Source organism: Malaclemys terrapin, chromosome 13 (genome assembly GCF_027887155.1).
Source record: "Malaclemys terrapin pileata isolate rMalTer1 chromosome 13, rMalTer1.hap1, whole genome shotgun sequence".
Taxonomy (NCBI): domain Eukaryota; kingdom Metazoa; phylum Chordata; order Testudines; family Emydidae; genus Malaclemys; species Malaclemys terrapin.
Window position 1 is genome coordinate 10486570 of NC_071517.1, and position 25442 is coordinate 10512011.

The 25442-nt window shown below is 39.2% G+C and overlaps 1 protein-coding gene across 2 annotated transcripts in view; it reads left to right on the forward strand.

Moving 5' to 3' along the window:
- Positions 1-15275, forward strand: part of MMD (monocyte to macrophage differentiation associated) — a 28223-nt gene extending 12948 nt beyond the window's left edge. For both annotated transcript variants that reach the window (XM_054047748.1, XM_054047749.1), the window contains 6 exons: positions 684-765; positions 7520-7680; positions 8970-9044; positions 9950-10051; positions 11068-11137; positions 12668-15275. In XM_054047748.1, coding sequence (XP_053903723.1) covers positions 684-765; positions 7520-7680; positions 8970-9044; positions 9950-10051; positions 11068-11137; positions 12668-12868 — 691 coding nt within the window. In that variant the 3' untranslated portion in view covers positions 12869-15275. The remainder of the gene's footprint in view (positions 1-683; positions 766-7519; positions 7681-8969; positions 9045-9949; positions 10052-11067; positions 11138-12667) is intronic.
- Positions 15276-25442: the final 10167 nt, after the last annotated feature.

Here is a 25442-nt window from a genome sequence, read left to right on the forward strand (position 1 = left end):
TGAATCTAATCTTAATTTGGAATAAACCCCATTTTCCTCCAGGATCTTCTGAATACTATGGGTCCATATGGCCTGGGGAAGAGACTGTAGTGAAACAGTCATTCAAAAAAGCAAAACATGTCTTAGACTTGGATGACAGACCCAAAGTCTTGACCTTAGCTAAAAACACTAGGTTAAAAGACTAGGCACACACACTCAAGAGGCAATTGTTGAGGCCCCTTAGAGGAACAGAAACACCAGTATCTCAGCTGCCATGATCCAAAGGATTAGTCTCCTGTATCTACATAGAACTAGAGAAAACTGTTACAACTTTAGATAAAAGAAATCTTGGTCCTAGGATTACTCCTATTTTAACATGTATTCCCTTGAGTCCTGGCCATTCTTCAGAGCTGCCACCTCGTGTATGTTTAAAGAAAACAGAACAAGCCATGGGAAAAACTAAGTGTCTTCCATGTCTAGGGGATTGGTCTTCTATACACTGGGACACAGAAAAAATTATTTAATGAATTTCTTCATTAGGTCAGTTTTCAATTGTATATTATACCTTTGAGATTGTTTAAAATATCTGTAAGAAAAACATCGCTTTGCTTATATTTTTAACATGTTAACAGATTTAAGTTAGATGCTACTGTGTGTGGTGATGTGTTAACTTTTCTAAAAGTATTCCGTGATTATCTGAACAGGTTCATGAACCACCCAGCTCCAGCAAACAGCCGCTACAAACCCACTTGCTATGAACATGCTGCTAACTGTTATACACACGCAGTAAGTAAATTCATTATTTTACCAGTTCTTTCAGTGAAACCCTTTATGGTATTGGAATCCTAAATTTCTTTCAGCTTTGAATTCTTAAATATATTTGTTTGCAGCTTCTAAAAATCAATCTGATGGTATACTATTACTAGAAAGTAGCAGTAAATACAAGCAGTGATCATAAGCACATGTTCCGGGAGCGCAGAAGGATCCAAGGAGTCATATTTTGGAAAAGTCCTGCAGGTTAAAGGTTTTGACCCATCTATTTTCATTCTGCCCAATCAAAGGGTGACTAAAGCATCATGAAAATGGATCTCTATAGCTAATGATTACTATAATCCTTTTAGACGGATTATTTTTCAGTACAGGAAGAACAAGGAAGATTTAACAGTTTAAAAACTTTTGAGCCTTTAAATACAAGGCTGAGGCATAGGCTACATTTAGGATAAAAATAGAACTGAACAGCTTTGCTATGATAAATCTTCTCTTTCTAAATTGCTTAGAGAGAAGTCTAGACATTTTTTAAAGACACTAACAATTAAGGCGAGTGTAAACTCTAAGTATCTAAATATAAATATCCACATGTTCCCCTGGACAAAACATTTTTGAGTGACTAGTTTATTCGCCCAAAAATGCAGTCTCAGGTCAACTAAAACTATTTGTGAATTTGACCCTGATTTGGCAAATAGTTTTGGCAAAAAATAAAATAAATGTTCAGGCTAGATTTACCAGGGAACTTGATTGCTGTTCAACCTGGTGGTGGAATGCCTTTTGATCCTCTAGTCCAGTGCTTAGCACACTCATCCGGGATGTGGGAGGCTCAGGTTCAAATCCATTCACTCTTTGATTTGGAGCAGGGACTTGAATTTGGATCTGCCACTCCTACAGTTGAGTGCACTAACTGAGATGCAGGAAGGGCAGCTAGCGGATGAATGTAGCGACACTCAAGACTGCTCTTTTTGTAACTGCAGGAACAGGAAAGAAACCGTGCGTATGAGTGAAGTTGGGAGACGTTTACAGTTAAGTTGCTGTAAACTCCATTTGATATGGGAGTGGAGGGGTCAATCTGAAATTATCCAAAATACAGGGTTTTTATACCTGTGTAGAGAGCATATGCTATACTATAGTAAACTAAAACGAGCAAAATGTAAACAACTTGTCTTTGCAACAATTTTAAAAGTCCCTTCCCACTTGCTTTCATATAAGGAGCTCTCCTCTTTCTGTATTTCAAAATATGAGTCATGGTCTATATGCCCCAATGCTGCATCATGCAGCAGGGAGCAAAGGACTGCAAGTATTCCCAGAAGGGAGCAGTGGAGAGCTTGTCAGCTCCTTGGAGGAGGCTCCTCAAAGGTACAGATTGTGAAAGAGCTGATGGAGAGAGGGCCCTGTTTCTCTCCAGCCAATGTTGGGGAGTACAGAGGGAAACCATGTGGCATGGCCAATGATCATCCTATACTGCCAGTGGAGAAGTCCTCTCTGAAAGCCATGTACCGGGACAGGCAATCGAACTGAATGCCTCAAGATCTTCAGTGTTGAGTCTGGGACTGCTGCATGCCTCCCTGTGAATACTCGGGTTCCACATGGTCCTACCTGCTTTACATAGTCTTCCACTTGTCTCCATACACAGAGCAAGAATTGGGGTTTTGCACACTTTTGCCTTTCCCGTGGAAAACTTATGCAAGAGAATAACTTTACATTGTGTTGCTGTGGCCTGTGCAACAAAAAGAGTAGTAACGTAACGCACAACTTGCCTTAACTTTATGCATAAGCCAAAGAGATCTAACTGGTGTAGCTACTGGTCAAAGACCAAAATGGTGCTACGTAAACAGTGTGAAATGTGGAACAAGTTGAGGCAAAGTCGTGTCTATACCACCCTAGTAAACTGAGAAAATTGATGGGAAGTTTATACTGGTCTGCTATAGTTTGACAGCAAACAGCACGTTGGTGTTGCAATATATGAGTGTTCAGTGGTTGCGTTACATATAAGTTCTGTGGGTTTCATTTTGTGCTGCAAGAAGCTTATTAGAATTGTGTGGAGGATGCAATTATGTTTCACGAAGGATTTCTAGTGGTGGTTTTTTTGTTCTTGTTTTTTTTAATTTGGCTTCATTCCAAATTTAAACAAAAACTGAAAAATTTTGAAGCTGTAAGACAGAAACTTCTACAAAAATTGTTTCAGGTCAGTTGAAACGTTTTGTTTCAACAAAATTGAAACATTTCATTTTGATTGTGACCGTCTTATTTTGCATTCTTATGAGAGATGGTACAAATTTTTAAAACTTCCAAATGGAAAATTGGTTTCAAAACAAAAAATCAAAATGTTTTATTCTGAAAATGTCCAGACAGAATGCTCTGACATTGTTAAACATTTAATTCTGGTTTTCTTCCAAAAGGAAATTCCAGGGACATGACAGGATTTTGCAGAGTGCCAAGATTTCAACAGCTCTGCATGTTCCAATGGCATATGATTCCATCAAAACTTCTCCAACCAGCTTTAGGGCTTATAGTTTCTGCATCATTCATTCTGCTGTGGGCCCTAATTAAAGTTGCTGTTATGTGTAGCAATAGGGAAGTGCTATTGACTTTCCCCAGTGTATTTGCCACCTTTCAGTTCCTTCAGCAGATATTCCTACCAGCAGTGACTGCGACTTTCTCATAACTGAATGATTAGGATTTTTCCAAGGGTCTAGCAGAGTTAGGTGCTTAAATCCCAGCCAGTTTCAATGGACATTCAGCTCCTCATTCAACAGGCTCATTTGATGATCCCAGCCCATAAAAATAAGCTGTTAATGCATCTTAACTCCTTCCTGTCCTTTCCTTAATAGAAAGTAAAGCAAATGACTCTATCAGACGAGGTTCTCCAATTTATTCTAAAATATCTTAGTAAAATTGAAAGAACTAGGCAGCAATTCTGCTACATCTCCTCTAAAATACTGTCACTTCCCTGACCCCCCACCCCACCCCACTTGCCTCTCCAAAGCTCACTGCTCACTTCCTCTAATTTAGCAAGTACGCTTTGGCGAAGGTGCTCAAAAGTAATTGCTAACCTTGAACGATGAAACGGAATACTTTCTAAATTGATTTACTTTATTTTAATGCTGGCTTTTGTTTCAGTTGGGCTATTTATAAAGTAGTGGATTTGGCACACAGTATTAGCACCCTGGTACAGTATCTCCTGTTAATACAGCTTTGCTTACACAATGAACAAAGTGTAAATTTCAGCAAATTTGAATACCAAGAACAGGACATTGTCTGGCAGTTTAGCACTGTTACATTATATTGTGTTGACTCAGCGTTTTTATGATTAATTCCCCCGGTTTGTTAGTAAATATCAATCCTAAAGGTACTGTCAGGACTTTCCCCTTTTGAGAACTGATACTGTATTTGTTGTATAATTTTTGAAGTTTTAAATTTCTAAAAGATCTGCTCCAGGAATTATTTTGGGGAAGTTGTATCGCCTGTATTATAGATGGTCCCTTCTGACCTGGAAATCTTTGTATTTATGAAAAGTTTGAGTGGAAAACTTGTATTGCTTATCACTGCTCTAAGACTAAAGCTATATCTTGCTTTTTAAAAGGTGGATGAGAAATCCATTTTTATATACATCTTATTTTTATTAGAACCTATATTGTGTCAAGTGTAATTAGTGTAGTAGAGAATTCTGTTTGCCAGTAGGTAAGCAGACACCAGAATTCCACTTCTGGTCTGACATAAAATGGCTAGATTGAAAGCAAACACCCTGGAAGTAATAAAACACCTTTTGTTTAGTTAACTGTTCTCATGATGTACTTGATGGGATATAGGCAAGGCATGCTATTTTCCCCAAATGGACCACTTAGAAGAAAAGAGAAATGTAGAGTGTGTAATTCTTCCATAGCAGGAATGGAATTTTTTTATTTGGAGCTCAGAATAAAAGCCAGAAAAATGGCAGAAATAAAATTACATTTGATAGCTTGCAGCTCTGTACTGATTTGTATCTGTATTCATCCTTTAAAGGCATGAAGGAAGAGATGGTAAAACAAACTGATTTGCTTCACCCTGCTATAACTTGAACTACAGTGGTCTTTATAAAAGTTAGACCCCACCTTGTCAAAAATATCTGGTATCTTAAATGCACTGTTTCTTGATTGTATAAAAGTTTACTTTTTAATGGTGACCACCAGTGCTTAAGGTGTCTTATGAGTAATATACCTCTAGGCTCAAGTATTCTTTGGGTTTATGTGTATTCCATTAAATCTGAGGATGGAGAAGACTAAATTGTATTCAGTGTGAACTTCAAATTAAAAGGTAAACATGTCTTGTACATTGGTTCATTTGCTGTGGTACTAACAGGGTAGTACTCAACATATTTTTACAGTTATGCAGTTAGTTTATATATTCTAATCTTTGTAAAAGGGCCTTGAGGTCTGTGAATGGAAGGCAAAGGCATCATAGAAATGCAATTGTTGCATTCTCTGTGTGTGTTTAAGGATCAGTACATGCATTTATCTCTTTTTATTTATTTTATTTTATTTTTTAAACAAACAAACAAAAAACAGGCACTGGTTCTGTGCTTTTTACATTGGTTTATGAACTCTGGTCTTCAAGTTACAGACTGTTTGTTTGTTTTTCAATCCACAGTGCAGACTTTTCTTGAATGATCTCTATTGTAGCCAGGCTCGGGATTTCCATTTATGCTACAGGGAGTTTTGCATGTGGATAAAGTACAGTATATCTACTGTATATCTATAATCAAGGAAGAACTTTGCATCCTGTAATTCTGTCTTGCATTACAGACTTTTAAAAAGGTGAATCCTTGTCAAATTCCAGGATGCAGTGTTTATCATAAAAGACCTGTGTTTTCCCACCTTGGGCTGTACCAATAATTTCATTGGTTAAATTAATATTTCATTTCTTCAATAAAGCCTGAAAAATCTATAGTCAGGACCAGTAGAATACTATGTTCAAAATATTTACAGATGTATATTTTCTATAGTTTGAAGGGGGCAGCTTGAAATGTTTCTTATGACCTAAACCAGGGGTTGGCAACCTTTCAGAAGTGATGTGCCGAGTCTTCATTTATTCGTTCTAATTTAAGGTTTCACATGCCAGTAATACACTTTAACGTTTATAGAAGGTCTCTTTCTATAAGTCTATAATCTATATCTAAACTATTGTTGTATGTAAAGTAAATAAGGTTTTTAAAATGTTTAAGAAGCTTCATTTAAAATTAAATTAAAATGTGGAGCCCCCCAGACTGGTGGCCAGGACCCGGGCAGTGTGAGTGCCACTGAAAATCAGCTCGCGTGCCGCCTTTGGCACGCGTGCCGCCTTTGGCACATGTGCCATAGGTTGCCTACCCCTTGACCTAAACAGACCTCATCTGAGCACCTTTTTATCACTGTTACTGATTTGCCAGACATGCATACAAAAAATAGAAGGTGATAAAGATCTTTGAACTGCCACATATTAAAATCTAAACCGAAGTAGCACATTTTAAATTTTCTTCACTATAATTATATAAAATACACACAACCACTTTTTTTAGGATTTCATGTAGCATATTTTTACCACTAAGACTTAAAGATAACTCGGGTATGCAGAATGCTCTTTCAAGCCTAAAAATGATATAGGTTCTATTTTGTGTTGTGAATTGAGGATTATTTTTCTAAATGTTACTCTGCAGTGGCCTTAACCGATCCTTGTTCTGTTTATCAAGAGTACAGAAAAACGCCTTTTAAATGCTCAGTACGTACATGAGAATTTCCTCCTGCTCTTATTTAGGCCTCTCTACACACAGATTTTTGTATCACTATAACCATTTTGCTTTGGGGAGCGGGATTTTAGTGAAATAGTTATGCTGGGTACAACCTCCAATGTGGACCCAATTATACCAAAATAAAGGTGCCTTATACTGGTATAGATTATTCCCATTTTTCCTTCAGGAATAAGTTATACAGGTATAAAGGCCTTTATACCCACATAAATCTTCATCACACGAGGGGGGTGTTGTACTACTTTAACTATGCCAATACAGTCAGTACTTGAATCCTCTGTTCAGCAAAGCACTGGTCTAAATTCTGTTGACTTCAGTGAGGCTAAAACACTTGCTTTAGTGCTTTTCTGAATTGAGGCTTTAGTTTTCTTTAAAGATTTCTCTTGTTCACTTGTTATACTAAAAAGAGAACTTTTGCTCATGGATGCATGCATAGGGTGGGGACTCTCTCTTAGCCTCCAGTGGGCACTGTGAAGGAAGAAGTTGGCCTTCAGTTTGCATTACTTCCAGCTAGGTAAAAATACCATATCCGGTTTTAACCTGAAATTAGTTTGGCAAAGCGGTTGTGAAGACTGAAGATCTCCTTCAAAATCTTTGTATTTTAAATAGCTTACTAAGTGAAGAGCTGTGCTGAGTGTCTGTTTCCCTGGTGCTTTGTGACTGAAGAGGCTAATGATTAATCCCAAACACTAATGTGAGGAAGAGGTAGAATTGATATATAAACCTACTCGTAATAAGCCGTGAAATATTTAGATAACAGTGATCTTAGGTTTTGTGCCCTTTTTAGGGAGCTGCCTTCAGTCTGTGCAACAAAAACAGCTAATCAGGTCTTCTTTTACTCAGTGAAAAGAGGTTGTGGGGAGACGGACAGGCACACACTTGGCATATTGTCTGTTGCTGCTGCTTGTGTATTGTGACCAGTGAAATCCATAGTTCAGGAATGGGTGGATGACTCTACACAGTGGCTGGGCATAGAGAATAACATCCGTGTTCTTATTGTTTCCTTAGTTCCTCATTTTTCCAGCCATTGTGGGTAGTGCCCTCCTCCACCGGCTCTCTGATGATCGATGGGAAAAGATAACCGCATGGATGTATGGCATGGGCCTCTGTGCACTCTTCATTGTTTCAACGGTGTTTCACATTGTTTCCTGGAAAAAGAGTCACTTAAGGTATCCACAGAGAACTCACCATTTGTAATGTTTTTCATGCTGCTTCTGAAGTGGTCAGATTCAATTACCCTGAGTAAGCAGATCAAGGAACACTTTTTTTTTTCCCGCTTTGCAGAGCATTGTGAGGGGTACCTTGTGTGCTGTGTAATAGATTCTCCAGGAAACCTTCATTCTGTCACTGCAGACCTTTGGCTTGCAAGGTTGGGTCACTAAAGTAACACTATACTCTGTTTGTCTGGAAGAATTACTCCAGAGAAAACTAGATACATTATTTAAAGAACATATAATACTGCACAAAGTGTAGCTGTGTGTCACATTTCTATGTGCCTGCATGGCATATTCAAATATGAGTTGACTTCTATGAAGACAAAACTCAATAGGACACTGAACCAAAAATACATTGGTCTTCTGCTAATCTTACACCTACCATTATTTCTGATCACTTTCTATAGGCAGAACGTAATGATTACTTCTTTATTAAAATAATAGCATGTACTTCCTTCCATCACGAGGCTCTGAATCACTTTCACTGTATGTGTACAGGACAGATCAACACAACAAAACCACACAATTTATGCTGGCATTAACTGTTGTGGTTAATGGATGTCACGAGCAACTCAACATTATTCTGTAGAAGAAAATTGCTAGATTAAAAGTGAGGTGGGTTTGATCTCAATATAGAAATGTGATTGCTGGCTGGATGTTTTGCATTCTACCATACATTGAGCTAGACACAGAACCGAAGGGTCTCACAATCTAATACACAGTTGACCAGACGAAGGTTCTGTTTCAAAGTTAGTCTCTAATAGCAGAACTCCGGCTAGATTCTTGCTCCTGCCACGATTCCTCTGGAGTCACAAAGCTGTCTTAAACAGCCTCTTTAAGGATTCCCCCTGCATAGTGCCTGTCATTGGGTAGTGTAGAGCTTGTGTAGCAGCTCCATGCTACCTTGCCCTAGCATGGGGTCTTTTCCCCAGCCATGACATGACAGGAGCACTGCTGTGCTCTGGGTTGCCTGAGTCAACTGGCCCAACGTAGATCATCCTGGAGGCTGCTGCAGGCTGAAGGCATAGCCAGCCCTGAAATGAGGGAGCACAGAGCCAGACCTGAGCACTTGGTCCCTACTCTAGTGTCTCAAAGACCAAGAAGCTTTACTATTGTACATGAAAGCATTTAAAAGTGAGACACTTTCACGCTGAACACAAAAAGATCTAATGCTTTTTCTTGACAGAGGAATTGTGACGTTTTTCCACAACTTGTATTTTAGCAGCTTGTTTTTTCTTTGTTAGGACAATGGAGCATTGTTTTCACATGTGTGACAGAATGGTGATCTATGTCTTTATTGCAGCATCATATGCACCATGGTAAGAAATCAAATGTATATTTTCAAGGGATTAAAACGTCCTACGCTGTATTAATATGATTTCCAAATAACTTTTGTAAAGGTGTTGAAGTAGTTGATTGACAACATTATTGAACTGGGAAATGGAATATGGCCTAATCCCATGGGATTTAACACTGCTGCCTCCTCCTTCTTTTGTATGACAAGAAGAACAAACTGTTTTTAGAGTAGCAGCCGTGTTAGTCTGTATCCGCAAAAAGAACAGGAGTACTTGTGGCACCTTAGAGACAAACACATTTATTTGAGCATAAGCTTTTGTGGGCTACAGCCCACTTCTTCAAATGTTACTTTCTTTGTATTGTTGAATGAATTCCGAGCTACATGACTAGAAATTATGGGCTTTAACCTGCATTCCTGCTTATCCAAAGTTCAAACTGACTTCAGTGGGACATCAGGTTATGGAAGGAATGTAACCGGGCCCCTCATTTTTTACCTTGAGTTTTAAAATTTGGACTGAAGAAGAAAGGGAGGTAGCTAACAGTGATACTTCTTTCGAATGAGCAATTGCTAAATTATCCAAGTACTGCAGTTGTCTTTTTCTCTAGTCTACTGTCATAAGCAAAATACTACAATTTGTTATTGAAAATACTCTGAACATTATCCCTAAGAAGGGATGGTAGAAAGGGATTTGGGAATAGAAAAAAGCGCTCTCTTCCTCACATCTGTCCCAGCACACCTAAACACTACTTAGTTTAGGTTCTCAAATAAATTTTCTTACCTCTCCAAGAAGTCGCAAGATTATTTCCTCTTCCTGTTTTCTAAACAAAGTGTAGCCCATATTGTTTTAAAAGAATAAAAATCTTTGTATGTCAATAAATTCCATTCAGTCATCACTTCTGTTGTCTATTGTAATCTTCACGTTTTCAGGTTAAATCTTCGTGAGCTTGGACCTCTGGCATCTCATATGCGTTGGTTTATCTGGCTAATGGCAGCTGGAGGAACCATTTATGTATTTCTCTACCATGAAAAGTAAGAATTCTAATTTGCATTAAACTGTAAACTGCATTTGAACTTGCTGCTTTATAAATACTCCTATAATAAAATGTCAGCTTGTCTTGCATATTGACTTAAGAAATTCAAAATAGCAGAAATACATAAATAGAAGGATGCAAGCTTATATCTTGTTAACAGATATTTGCACCCACTTTATCACATACAAATTTACAGTAACTTGTATATCTCGCATTTAGAACAAATTTATAAATGCTCTTCTATGTCTTCTGTGGAAAACTAAGACACAGCTGGTAGAAAGTAGGCAAGGAGAGGAGGAGTATCTTTATTGACTTCATTCAGTAGTTGATCTTTACTGTCCTATTAAATCTGTTGACGGGAGTTGAGGGAAATGTCTAGACAATCAAGATGTCTTCATTGCTTCCATATTCTACTATGCTAGTTAATTGATACAACATCCCTTATAGGATTACAGTGCAATATAATTTAAGTTGCACATGGAGAAGTTACTAACCCAGGAAATGTCTACAATGCCCCTGTTGAGCTATTTGGAGAGCTGAGTCTGTTTAGTTTACACTGTTTCCTTGAGCCTGTGTGACTGCCTCTCATCGCATACCCCATTCCCGAGGAGCAAGCGACTAATCTTCATAAGTCTTTCCCCACCTAGTTAGAAAGAAGGGTTGAAACCATATGCATTGACCCACTTGGTGGGAGACTCAAAGTGGTAGTTACAGGTACATCTCAAAAGTATGGAGAAAAATTGATAAATTTAGCTATATATCGAAAGTGTGTAGGCAATGTTTATAGCATACTGTCATCCTCTTTCCCTTAATTAGAGAAATATCAGCCCTCTGTTATGTAAATAAAACCTCAATGTGATCTATCTGTAGATCTGTCTGTATACAAAGAATTTAGGTGGCTGATGGGCATCTGTTAGTTTAAAAAGTCATACATTAGCTGTTTTTGTCTTTTAAGGAAATATTAAATGTGCATTAAAAATTCATCTTGTACCTTTCCTTATCTTATTCCTTTAGGTATAAGATTGTCGAACTCCTTTTCTATTTAGCAATGGGATTTTCTCCTGCTCTGGTAGTGATATCCATGGTAAGGAATATGCTCTTAATGTAATAAATGAATATTCTGTTAATGTAATAAATACCTTTCCTTTTAAAAGTAGTTTAAAAGGGAGCTCCAGTGAAGTTCCATTTTTGTCTGTATAGCTGTTAATTTCAGTTCAACACACTGTTATAAATGCTAGTTGTAGAAGCACTGAAAGTATTTAGCCATCTGTTTGGGTTGATTGGTTCTTAAGCTATAAGCCAATGAAATTCCATCCATTATGTAGATTCAGTTTCTTTAATAATAATAATAATTAATAAAAAAGCTTAAAAGAATCATGTAGGGATAGTACTTCTATTTCACTAGAGCCAGAAAGAATCAAGTAGTGCATTTCAGTTCCATACATCCAAACATCGTGTATTTCAAAGCAATGTGTTTGAATTGTAATATTTATGACTCCATTTAATGATTGCTTCCTTGTCCCTTGGAAATTCAGAAGGAAGCTTTTAATTTAGAAGTGTGGCATAAGATTCCCTGTAGTCCTATTTGGCTTATTCACTAGCTGTCTTGTAAGTTTTGGGGTGGTTTCTCTCTCCCCCCTCCCCGTCCCATTCTGGCCCAAAATCTAGAAATAAGTTACTCCTTCCCTCTTTTTTTGCCCTTTTACATCCATTCTTATGTGTTTGTGGTCTCCCATGTGTGTACTCCACTCTCAGCTGGGTAGAATGTCAGACCTGCTCAACTCTGATCATGTCACCTGATATTGCTTTGATAATAGTAACCTGTGAAACACGTCACCATACACAAAATCAAGAATAGCCATTACATTGTAAATATTTAAGTACATTACAGCGTGTTGCTCAAACTGCTAGAACGGTGAAGTGATGACAGAATTATAACAGCAGAAACAGTGACATTCTAACTTTACACATGTGGCGCAACATCTTATAATGATCACAACACCAGGCCAGTGTTCAAACAAGCTAAGTCTGAAACTCCAACCTGAACTGTAAGCATTTTAGGATTGGCTGTCCTGTTTGTTCTGTTCATATTAGCTGTCACATGAAAAGGTTTAGAAACTCACCCACAATTAGGATCCATATACTATGTACTCCAAAGTGATGTCTCAGAATAATATTGTTTGGCCTTTTAAATGTCATTAAATAAGTCATCCGTCCCATCCCCTATCCCTGCCCCAATAACGAGGCCTGGAGACTTAGGGTACGTCTATACCCAGCCGCTAGTTCGGCGGCTGGCAATCGAACTTCTGGGTTCAACTTATCGCGTCTTGTCTGGACGCGATAAGTCGAACCCGGAAGTGCTCGCCGTCGACTGCGTTACTCCAGCTAGACGAGAGGAGTACCGCGGAGTCGACGGGGGAGCCTGCCTGCCGCGTGTGGACCGAGGTAAGATCGAACTAAGGTACTTCGAACTTCAGCTACGTTATTCACGTAGCTGAAGTTGCGTACCTTAGTTCGATTTGGGGGGTTAGTGTAGACCAAGCCTTACTAACTCTGTTCCAGTTTTCATTTTTGAAGACTTAACTTTTTTTTGTCTCTCCTTGTTAATTAACAGAACAACACCGATGGACTTCAAGAAGTTGCCTGGGGAGGCTTAATTTATTGCATGGGAGTGGTGTTCTTCAAGAGTGATGGAATCATTCCATTTGCCCATGCCATCTGGCACATGTTTGTAGCTATTGCAGCTGCAGTTCATTACTATGCCATTTGGAAGTACCTTTACAGAAGCCCTGCAGACATTATCCGTCACTTATGATTTAAAAAAAAAAAAAAAAAATCTGCACTAGGCCTCCATAACAGTATTATTTGATGTAAGGAATTCTGGGGAATTGAAAAATTGCACAGGAAAAACTGCACTGACCTAGATAGTTCTCTGAATACATTTACTGTGAACAGATGTTAAATAATGTGTCCTGGAATTGCCCTTCATACAGCAAGTACTGTAAATAATCAAGGCACTAAAGTACAGTCCGGATAGTCCATTCCACACTAGTAGAACTGGGTTCCTGATGTTTACTAACCAGAATTTTTGTATTCTAGATTAATTTTACAGTTTTTACTATATGAATTTTTCTAAATTAGTGATTCAAATTGTGAAAGTCAGTGCAATAGCAAAGATGTAACTTCTTTTGTTTTAAAATTGGTTTCTACTGTTTTTTCACTAGCCATTTAATAAACATAAATCATGGAGGGATAGATCTAGTTTTACCACATGTCATCTTGGCATAATGACTTTTATAGAAATTTTAAATTGTTTTTTGTAAATTTTAAAAGTACATTTATTGAAATGAAAACACAGCTGTCATCTATGCAGTTATTCATATTGCAAACTCTTGCAAGAAACTTACATTCCACATACTGTACTGACAAGCGAACATTATACCTCTTCCAAAAGTTTTATTACAAGTGTGGTTGTAACTCATAATTTTTAAAAACTTGTAATTTCAAAACGTGGTTCTGCCAAGCTTGAACGTGAAAACATGCTGCTCACTATAGTACATTTAGTTACTCAGGGCTTGTCTACATGGTGGAGTAATGCAGATTACAGGGTGTGATTCGTAAAGTGCACTAACATGCTACATGTTAATTGGTCCATATGGACCCAGATGCTGCACATGAAAGGCTCCCTAATGCACTTTAATGTAGTGCTATTTGAAACAGTATTAAGTTAAAGTGCACTAGAGAGCCTTTAGTGCACACCAGCAGGGTCTGTATCAACTAATGTGCAGCATACCCCCGTAGTCCACATTACCACACCATGTAGACAAGCCCTTAGTATGGCTTATCAGTGAAAGAAACCGTGTTTCAGACAAGTAGTTAATACCAGTCAAACATTTTAAAGCCCCTCCCCACATGCCATCTATAGAGACAGTTGAATTGATGAGAGCAGACTTTTTTCAAAACTTGGCAGTATCAATGCAGGTGGCCAGTTATTAAATATTCCAGTATCCAAATTACAGTGAGGAAGCATCAGTAATTGTCTAGAAGAGTTAATATATATTGGTGCTGAAACATGAAGGCTGGGATATCCAAAGGATCTCAGTGGAGTTGGGTATCAGCGACCCTGGGCTTTGAGTGGGCGTTGTATGTCTAACTCCCTTAGGCTCCTTCAGAATCCCAGCCAAAACTGGTATATTGCAATTGCTGATAACTTAGAGTATTTTATGGTTCCTCACACACATGGCCTTCTAGTGAAGAAAGCCTGAAGAACTTGATACAATATCTCTCATCAATTTGGGACCTTAAGAAGAGCAAAACTGGGCTTAGCATATTGCTATTTTCTGTACAGGAAAACAAAATGTAGCAAGGCATGATTGTAGAACACGTGCATTAAATATCTAGATGTAGACGCCTCACTGTAATGCTGTTCGTCCAGTTATTGTATCTGTCCCACTACATTATCAATGTCTTATATTAAGATTGACTTGATCCTTTTTTCTAATTTACTCAGTTTTTCATGTCAGTGTTTTAAAAACTAAAAACAAAACAAACATGTTGCCTTTTTCAGATTTTGTTCTGGGTATTGCCTGTCTTCAAACAATAGACTAGTACAATAGAGATGTTTTTCGAGGTACTATTTAATATTTCATCTGAACTTGCCAGTGGGTTGTTTGCATATTATAGAATCTGTACATGTCTATAAAATTTCCAGGAAGGGACACTTTTAAAATCAAGGCATGGAAATGAGTTGCCATACAGTGTTAGCTGGTGACTGGAAAACGGCACCACTACACTCGTAGTTTACCACTAGTTAAATCTCTAAAAAGCATAAAAATGGAACATCTGGGCAGACAATCCCTTGTATGACAGTCTTAAACATATGGATGCCTGTGGGTTTTTGTTCTTCTTTTTTTTAACATGTCTGTTTTTAATATTTTTCACTTCTGTGGGTTCATCTATTCTGTTCAAATGCAGCACTGTTAAAACCACTAAAATCTGTGTAAACGTTTGCTTTTTGACAAAAATGAAATTTTCGCTTGGATTTGTTCCATTATCTTTTAAGTTAATTTTCCCGGCCAGTTGTTTGGAGTGTTTAATGGTGAAAATGGTTTTTTAAAAATTTGAACTCGCCAAAAATATTTTGAATTACTGTATTCTAGTCTAAATGAATTTGAATGTACTAGACTATTAAAAAAATAAATATTTTGTGAATTTGGAAACTTCATGGTGGTTTGTTTTTGTTTTTTGGTACCCAAATGGAGTGCCAAAGCCACTGCAGATATGCCAGCTTGTGCTGCAATCATACCTCTGGTTGCTGTGTAAACATACCCTAAAACATTAGTCCAAAATGTACAGACCAAGATAGTCCCTGCCCCAAGGAGCTTACAATGTAAGACAAGACGCGACAGATGGATAATCCTGCCACATGGATCCACTTTGGACTGTCCTCTTCATTCAGAGTTTTGATTCATTAACCAAATTGCTTTTTGTAGCCAATAATTTGAATGCTGAAAGCAGGTACTTGAATTATAATACACATTTGTTCTAGAAGTTAATTCAGTGACTGAATTAAGTGAAATTGCTGGGGATATTTGCATAATTTTGGTTTAAAATGAATGTTCTTTCATGCACTGTAGCATACAGGAGTGATATTTTACCTCTGTAGGGAACATTTTTCTGAGTCGCCTCCAGGATTCTTTATTTAGGTCTAGGTTATTTTAGCCTCCAGAGGAATCCAGTGACTGTGGCCGTCATGTTGACGTCATGTGCTTGACTACGTCTTTTCTCATGGCTTTGCTATTTTTTAAAAGAATACAGGATGCTAGTTTATGCTAGATAATTGCTTTTAGTAGTGAGAGGTGTAGTAAGATTAAAGCTAAGAACAGTTAGAATTTCCTGTTACCAGAAGAATGCCCAGGATGAACACCTTCCTACTGGTATAGGAGCCTTTTTATTAAATCCCTATTTCAGCCTCTCATTTAGGGTTGAGCAGGTCACTTAACCTGCAGCTGTTCCAGCTTTGGATCTATTAAGAGCCTCTGTCCTCATGAAGTAAAATCTTAGGAGTTTGTAACTCATTTATATTTTGTTTAATGTGCTAGTAAATGAACTTTATACACTGCATAAATACAAATCACTGGTAACCCATGCTATACAATTACTTGAAATACATTCAGGCCTATGGTACCACCCTCATTCTCTTTCCCCCCCCCACCCCCCAAACCACTCCACAATGTATTTCTCTTTCCCACGTCTGGAATCAACCACTCTTTTTGGTTAGGAGGGAAGTTAAGTGGTCATATAGGCCCCAGAGCTGCAAGGTGCTGAGCATGCACCATTGCGGTTTAGGACACATCTCCTCAGAAAATTGCAACCTTAGTCAGCTAATCCAAACATTAGGTCTTGTGGGCCTACCCTCAGGGGAGGGTCTCCAACTGGAAAGTAGTGGTTTCTATTGAGATACTATTCTCTAGTAGGCAGGCACAAAGTTCATATTCCCGTTGGTGACCTGAATGCTATTTGCTAAGATAATTGGCATAGAACTAGCTTTCTCTCTGAGCAATGTATCTCTGTCATCAGCTTTTGTTGAATACAAGAGAGTATTGCATATTTCTTTTGTGAAATAAGGACGCTTATTACTATGACTAAGGATAAACCAGAGGAAACCAAAGTCCTCTTACAAAAGTTTAGGGGTAAAATCCTGGCTCCAGTGAAGCCGTGGAAGATTTGCCATTGCCTTTACCCTAGAGCTGTATGCACTTACGGGAATATTTTCACATGTGCCTCAATGAATTAGGAGCACAGGTTAATAGGATTTGTGCTTTTAAATCGCGTGGGAGAGATTTGCAAATCTCCCCCTTAGGTTTTCTTTTTCATATATATATATATATAATTAATAAACAAAGTCCACTAAATTACCAAGGCTTTAGTTCTGGAAAAAGTGTTCTTGCTTTCTTATGCATCCTGTTCAATTTTAAGAACAATGACGCACAGGTTTGGGTAGCAGGGTATAAAGCTCTTGATCTGCCAGAATGTTATAACAGACGCTGACCTTCTTGCAGCTTCCCTGACGTGAGCGGTGTTACCAATGTCAACTGACAGCCCAGCCTCATATCAGACGGGAAGTTCAAACCCGATCACAGGAAGCTTGGCTGGAGAAAGGTTTGTGCTTATTCATCACGCTGTTCAAATAACACTAGACTCAAACCCACAAAAGCAAGAAAATTTAGTATGGAGCTTATTCCAACAATCATGCGCTGCTTCTTGCTTTTAAATAGCGTGATGATCTTAGAACGTACCATGTAATACACGGGCACAGTGAGTAATACAGTGCAAGCTTAAATCACTGAAATTTCTTGCTCTGGGAGTTTAAAAGATCATTTCGCTAAAAATCTCAAACTTACAAAACCTAAATTCTTTACATGTTACTAGAACGTATATGTATTAAAACAAAGAAATTTTAAAATTAGATAACCTTTTTCACTATGATCCTTTCTGGTGTTTTTTGCATTTCACTCAGCTTGAGAAATGAAAATAACCAAGTCAACATTAATTGGGTCAGTTTCCGTTTTGGATTCCCTTGCAGTGACTAAGGGCTAATGTTATCAAACTTTCAGGGAAATGTTACAAATTCAGGGCCAGGGTTTTCACTGAATATTTTTGCAAAAGAAATCAAAACCTTCATATTAAGTAAGTTTAGCTTTTGTAAAAATAAAATTTTAGTGCCCTTAAATGTGTGCCCCTTTCTGAAGTCGGCTGTTTCACTAGTATTGTAAAATAGGCATTTTTGTTGTTGCTTGGCTGAGTTTTAGGGGTGGGGGGTTGTAAATAAAATTACCTCAGAAATAATCACAGCTAATCAGAGCAAAAGTTCACCATCCATCCCTCTCCCCCATCAACAGCTGTGTTAGAAAGTAGTCCTAGTGCTAAATCAAGCTTAATAAAGACAATATGCATCTAAATACATGGTAATAGTCCTTTGGTTAGTATCGTGTCTGTATGTAGAACTCAACACACAAGATTGTGTCATGCATTGTGGCTGGATTAAGATAAGGATAATCAAATTTCAGGTTTGATGGGGTATGCTCATATTTGCAGAGGTCAATAAGCAATTATAGTATTTCACCTTTCACTTGAGCATCAGCTGTTGGCCACCATTGGACTGAATTTTACTCTGATCTGGCATCATTTCTGTTCCTATGCAGACAAAATGTAATTTTAAAAAAATGCCTCATCACTCCATTCTTACATGCTGATATTTACAGCAGCCTGCTTAGAAATTAATTTCAAACTATGGCCTCCTAATGTGTTTTTAAATAAAATCATTATGCTTTGTGCTGTGTAAAAAGATTGGATGTGTTAACCCTATGAAGAGTGGCTGGGAATTTTGGAATATTACTCTGAGGAGCTCGGTATAGCTTATTTAATAAACCTAATTCTGATCTGAGAGATGCCCTTCCAACTTTGGCAGAAACCCAGTGGGGCGTGTGTGTGTGTGTGTATTTGAGAGTAGGGTTTGGGGTCTCATCTTTTTCTCTGCTGTCCATGAGTCTAGCTGAAGAAAACTTGGGTTAAAATATAGGCAGCAGATGTTTACAGAATATACAGTGGCTTTATAGACATCTGCTATTAGACTCTATAATCATCTTCATATCATCTCTTCACAAATTTTAACATTGCTTCTCTTGAATCTAGAAACACGATCTCTGACATGTTGGGCCTGTTCTCAAATGAGTTATATCTCAGTCAAGGCCAAATTTGGTGGCCTGGTTCATACGCACATTTGTGTGTGAAAACTGGTAGAGATTTCCTGTTTGTGGGAGCAATCGGGTAGTGAGCTGCTTCGATGCTACTATCTGTGACCACATTTAATTTAAAGCTGCAAAATTAGAGGCTAGATTAAGGTCCCTTCTTAAAATGTGGCCTTTGCATTGGGAGTTGAAAGTTATAAATGTTTCCATGAAGAGAGAGGGAAGGAAGTGGAGGGGAAAGATGTAAAGAAATACATGGTTGATATGGAAGCCAGCTGCAGCCAAAATCCAATCCCAATATCCATTTCAAGATGGATTTGAACTGGGACTCTCAAAGCATTTTAAGATGGTGTCCAACACCCATTGAATTTCAGTGAGATTCAGGTGCCCAACTACCTTTAGGTTCCTCTCAAAATCCCACTCTTTGTGACTTACTATTGTCTATAAATAACTTCACAAAATAGATATTCAAGAGGGTGGAAATGCTATCTATTGAAAGTTTTATCTGGTATTTTTTCAGTGCTCATTGTCCTGCTATCTAAGTTTTTGGTACATCCAACATTTTCCTCTTACCCTCCACGTTCTGCTTACACAAGGGCTTAAATTTATTTTAGTCCTGATCGCCATAGAGTTCTATGGAGTCTTCTTGAATAGTTGTCAAAATTTCCTTTTATGCATTTCATGTACAAACAGCTCCCTAATTCCGCAAAGGAGGCTAGTCGTAATGAGAGTTGGTGTTGCCTACGGTAATGGGTAGCTTAATGGCCTGAGCCTAGTTCTCAAGGTGGATCATATTTATCATTCATCAGGAACAAACATTAAGTCCTGTCTTGGTCAAAACAGCTATTGAAGGCATTGAGAGTTGAGCCCAAGTAAAGGCTGTGGGGTCAGGTTTCTTAGCACTGTGATCATTGCTTATCTCAGCCAGCATTTGTGTAGTTTGGAAGTCATTCACCGTAGGTTATCTGATGTGCTTTAGATTAAGATGTGTTTTCTAAATGACTTTAGCTTTCCTTTTCCTTTCTCTTGGGCGCTCGAGTTCATTTCCTCAGTCATGCTGAAGCCTTATTGCTTGAACTTTAGTTCACCTGTTAATTTCAAGGGTCCTTTTCTAGCAACAGCCCGCCTCTTTCTGGAACACCCAACTCCCACCTTTTCCTAAGGATGATGAAAACATTAGTCTTGTAAAGTGGATAATGTAGGTCATTGAAGTGCACGCACAGCCGTTGTGTTAAACGAGGTGTGCTCCATGTTATATACACTTTGCAAATGAATTTAGTGGTGGGGAACAGTGATTTATCTTCAGCACAGGCCTTGGAAGTACAAGCGTCCCTAGTTTATATTAGAGAAGGGTTCAATCTCCACGATTATTCGGTCCTTGACCCTTTTACTAAAACTGCCAACCATGTGGCCAATTAACATGGCAGCTTTTGTTATATGGACATACAATTTATAGAGCAGCATAGACCCCTTTATCCTGTTCCAACTGACATCAGTGGCGAAACCCCTGTTGAGTTCAAAGTGAGCAAGTTGGCAACTGAAGTTTGAAAGGATGGAGCAAGTTGGCAATTGAAGTTTGAAAGACTTTTTAAGTTGTTGTCCTTTCATTGCATTTCAAGCCCCCGTGCAAATAACCCTTTAGAGCTTGGGAAAGAGAAACAGCTTTTCAGTTGTAATTATTGTTGACTATGAATTGACTTCACCTATGGAATGCATTTCATATAAGAAATGACCATAAGCAGCAGCCACTACCAGGCTTTAGCAGGTGTCTAAAGATCAGTGGCAAGATATTCGCTTGAGCTACCACAGTTATTACTGTGAGGAGACAGCGCTGCTGTCTGGATGGGGAACTCACTAAGGAGTTGGATCAACTCTCTCAGATAAATAAGGGCCAAGTGAAACAGCAAGATCTCTTGTTGGAAATGTGATGTATGGACACAGGAAATTGGGGATTAAGGTTTGAAGCCAGTATCCTTTTGATCCAGGGCCTATAGTCCGAGGGATATTTGTTTCATTGGGAATTGCTTGTATCCTGCCAGAGAGAGCTAGGCAGAGCAATGGACAGTGGCGCTGTGCACTGCTGTGGAGGGCAAGTCAGCCACCTGCTTCTGGGCTGGGCAGATGATGTGGGTCCATTCTGAGGGTTTGGTGGCAGATTCTCTGATTTTGAGGGCATTAGGTAGAGAGGAAGTCAGTCCATGCAGGAGAGAGTCTTCTCATAGGCATCCTGGAGTTGGGTGTATCTGGGCTCTATTTAGCCATACTCCGTCCTTACTAACCTGCCTTGTGCTGGGTGCCACAGCCCATCAGCAAGCAGTATTCTCTCTCATTCACTCTCCCAGTCTGCTGACTTGGGGTGAAATTGCTGCAACAAGCCAGATCTGATCAGAATTCCTGCTTGTCCCAGGTGCAAGAGACAGGGCTTTGCAATAATAATTAACTGGGCCCCAATGCAGCCAACAAAACCTACAAAAACTCATGATTGTTTCAATGTTTGAGGCCAGATTCTGTGCTGCACCAGCCCTATGTGGAGAGAATTCCCTCAGGGATTGCCCCAGCCCCTTCAAACCACTGGGCAGCATAGGGCCCAGGATCCGGCGCAAAGGCTGCATTTATTTCCTGTTTTAAACAATACTAAAGTGAGGATCTCAGACCCTACGTTCTACAGCAGTGGCACTGCAAGGTTCTGGGCAGTTACCGTTGTGCTTAATAAGGGGACCTTTGCCCAGGTAAACAGTTTGCTGTAAGTTGGGTAAAGAAAAAGGCAAACCTGACTCCACAATTTCCTTCCCCACCCATCGCTCCCTAAAATATTTCCCAAAGCAGAAGAACTCCCCATTTCTCCAGAAACTCCTTTCCTCCCCTTTACCAACATTTTCTTTGTTTTTAATGTGTATTTTAATGAAATGTCTGTATGATTCCAGTGTTGCACTTGGCACTATTCTAGTTCCCTCTGTCTTAGGGATATCTCCATTTATTTGGTCCTATCTCCTAGAGCTGGAAGGGATGTTGAAAGGTCATTGAGTCCAGCCCCCTGCCTTCACTAGCAGGACCAAGTACTGATTTTGCCCCAGATCCCTAAGTGGCTCCCTTAAGGATTGAACTCACAACCCTGGGTTTAGCAGGCCAATGCCCAAACCACTGAGCTATCCCTTCCCGCACTTCAGAAATGGTCATTTTCATAACACACCTGTGACATATTGGACCCAAATAGCTCTGGGCTGCCTCTAGCTGCTCTTGGACTCAGCCTACACAAGGCCAGAGAAATTCCCATGAAGTACACACCCTGTCTGTGTCTCCCCCTCCCCCCACCTCACCCCACCCCACCCCACCCCCGGCCGCCATGGTGGGGTCCAATAACCCTATAGTGTGTCTGTCTCCTGTACAGAATTCCTGACACGGAGCGTCTGAATGCTCTCACCACATCTCCTATTAGTCTAAGGTAATTTCTTCCATTTAAAAATAAGGCCCGTTTTCCTCAGCACAAAAGCATCTGCAAGCTCCTGGGATCTCTGTCCTGGTAACTCAAAGAGGGAGAGATGTTGGCGGTTAACGGAGAGTGGTACAGAGAGGCACTGACTAACGTAGACACTTGCCATTCTGTACCAGTTTGGGTCTCATCCTGCACCCAGAAAGTCAGTGGGAGCTTTGCCAGTCATTTCCTGCAGCAGGGAGAGGGGATCTGGCCCTTAGCTTCAGATACATGCAGTGCATCGTTGCTCTTTCTAAAGACCGAGAAATTGGCATCTGGCACTGAGTCACAGTTCAATAGTCACACTTACCCCATTGTATAGCCCGGTCCGTTCCAGAAACATTCATCTTTCTTTCCAGGGGCCTGTATGCTTACAGTTTCCCATGGTTACATCTGTCAGTACAGGAACTGCCTCTTTCTATCTTGTTGTCTCCATTAGGCTGCCTTGCAGTTATTATTAACTGTCATTGTCTTGGCTTTGATACACTTGTCAAACCACTCGTTTATATTTAGATCAAAAGGTGAGTTGCCTTCTGGTGTGTTTGTAATAACCCATTTCACTGTCCCACGTTTGTTTTATGCCCTTAATATTAGTTTATATTTGATTCTACCCTACGATCCTATTTTGTAATGCCTGGGACTGATTCATTGACTCGCTCTGTAAACCATGAAATAGTATCTTTAATAAAATGCTCCCTCAGGAGCCTAATCCAGCTCCCATTGAAGGCAGTGGAGAGATTCTAATGGGACCTGGACTTTGACTCCTTAACTCTTTTTATTGATTAATCCTAGGCCTTTTATTAAGGGATTGACGTGCCTGGCTCCATCCCTGCCTTTGCACACGCTCAAGGAGCCCTCAACTAAAGGGACTTATTTTCCACGTGCAAATAATGAGACTGTGCAAATTTCCCTTTTTTCCCAGGGATCTCAAAACCTTTTACAAAGCTGTGTAAGTCCTATCAATGCCCTGATTTACAGATGAGGAACCTGCAGACAGAAAAGGTAAATGACTTGCCCAAGGTGACACTGTAAGTCACTGGCAGAGTTAGCAACAAAACCCAGGTCTCAGGTCTCCCTACTCTAACCATCACACCGTCCTGTCTCTATAGACCCCATTTGGCTGGACCTCAGCCATAGATGGGAAATACCAGTGCACCCACACATGCAGATTTCTGCTCTGTAAGTAAAAACTACTGCCAAATGGTCAAATATGTTCTTTGCTACTGCATCGGCACAGAAGAATTTAAACACAGCAGATCCATGGTGATACCATAGCACAAGTTGGAAAGATAGTTAGAAAGGAAATGGAAACCTTGATCTGTTCCGAAAGATCATATTACCCCTGGTCTTTGCGTTGCTTGAACTGCTGTGCCGTCAACCCTGGCAAGCTTTGCAGAGTTATTAGTTATGTGGGTGTTGTCTCCTCAGCCACCATACTGTGGTCTCAGCGCTTTTGGACACACATTTCCAACCGCCTGTAGTAGTAACATTAACATCTGAGCTAAAACGTCCTCTCTGGGTGTCTTCCTTCCTGCTGAAGCTTAATATGATAATAATAATAATGGGGGGTAGGGGGGAGTGACAGGTTACATGTTCTGAAGGATCAAGATGATACTTATTAAAGTAGCTCTAGTATGACCCCTTGTGTTTGAAGACAGGTTTTCTGCCATGGTTAGATCATTGGAGATAATCTCACTAAATACATGTATAATACTTTGATGTGAGGTGAGCTATGTATATGAAACTCTCATCTCTCTGTCAGTCCACCCATATATCTATACACACAAAGAAGTTTACATATATATCTACGCAGGTATACCAGTATTTATTTATGTATAGTTTCCTCTCTAGTTATCTAAATGGACTGTAGTAACTTTGTGTGTTCCTATATTATAGACAGATAGCTAGATGGATAAATCTGCCATATTTCTCACACACATCGCGCAGCATTTAAAGCATGAAATATACATATGAAATTTGGATGTGTATCCAATGATCCAGCCATAAACGCAAGTCTCCTTTCTAACAAAAAGATGTTACGCAAGTGCTATTTTAAGTACCATTTTGCAAAACACATATCCATTGCTGCAGGTACTCTGTAAATTTACACTGTATAGATAAGGATAAGGTTCCAAAATACAGTCATGAATAGGTGCTGTAGAAATCTTTTGTTGTGTTCAAACAGTGCCTACTGTGATACAGTTCTGATTAGTCTCGCTACATCAATACAAAAATATATAATATACATATATCCACAGATGATACTTATTAAAGTAGTTCTTACATTATTCCTTGTTTTAGAAGGTTCATGTATGAGATAACTACAAGTATCCATCTAGCTATATGATACAAACAATGAACCATACGGGCACAGCGTGTACAATACAAATGAGTGCAAAGAGGAGTTGCAGTGTGCACACAGCTACTAGACTAATGAGCCATATAAGAATCTCAAGAGAGAGTTAAACGTTTGACCCATGTTCAGTGACTGTGACTAAAATTGCCCATCGAAAAAAAGAAAGAAACACCATCATCATTAATGTACTTATATTTTAAAAGACACATACTTGGGCTCTACGTGGGTTTTTTTGTTTGTTTCATTGTTCATGACCATAAGCCCTTGCAGTGTGCCAATCCATTTTATTCTCTTTCAACGTCCTTCCTTACTCTTCAGTGCACAGCTATGTTATCGCATAGGATTTTCAAATGTTTCTACGGGCCTGCAAGACTAACTGCCAGTCAGCCAGAGTATGCAGCACCCTGAACAAATGATGCCTTTGGATTGAGAGGAATCTGTTGATGCAATCAATAATGGCCATATCCTATATACATTCTGAGGGTGTCTTTCTTCAGCTCGGGGAGGAGTGTGACTGGACCATCAAGCACTATTTTTGGGTGGCTAGAGCCCAGAATTTTCAAGCTTCATGGGTATCAGATGTTTGGCTGGATCCTGTCCAGGTGATGGCGCTCATGGACTGGTACCTAAGCAGTTCGCAACCGGAAAATGGCATGTGCCAAAATATGGCTCATATTCCAGTTATAAATCAAGTGGATGAATGAACTCCTCTATGCATGATTGTGTGGCTTGATAAGAACAGGAGTTAAACTATAAATATAACCAGGTCCAAGACTGTAATAATGTGTATTATCCTTTATTAAGGAAGAAT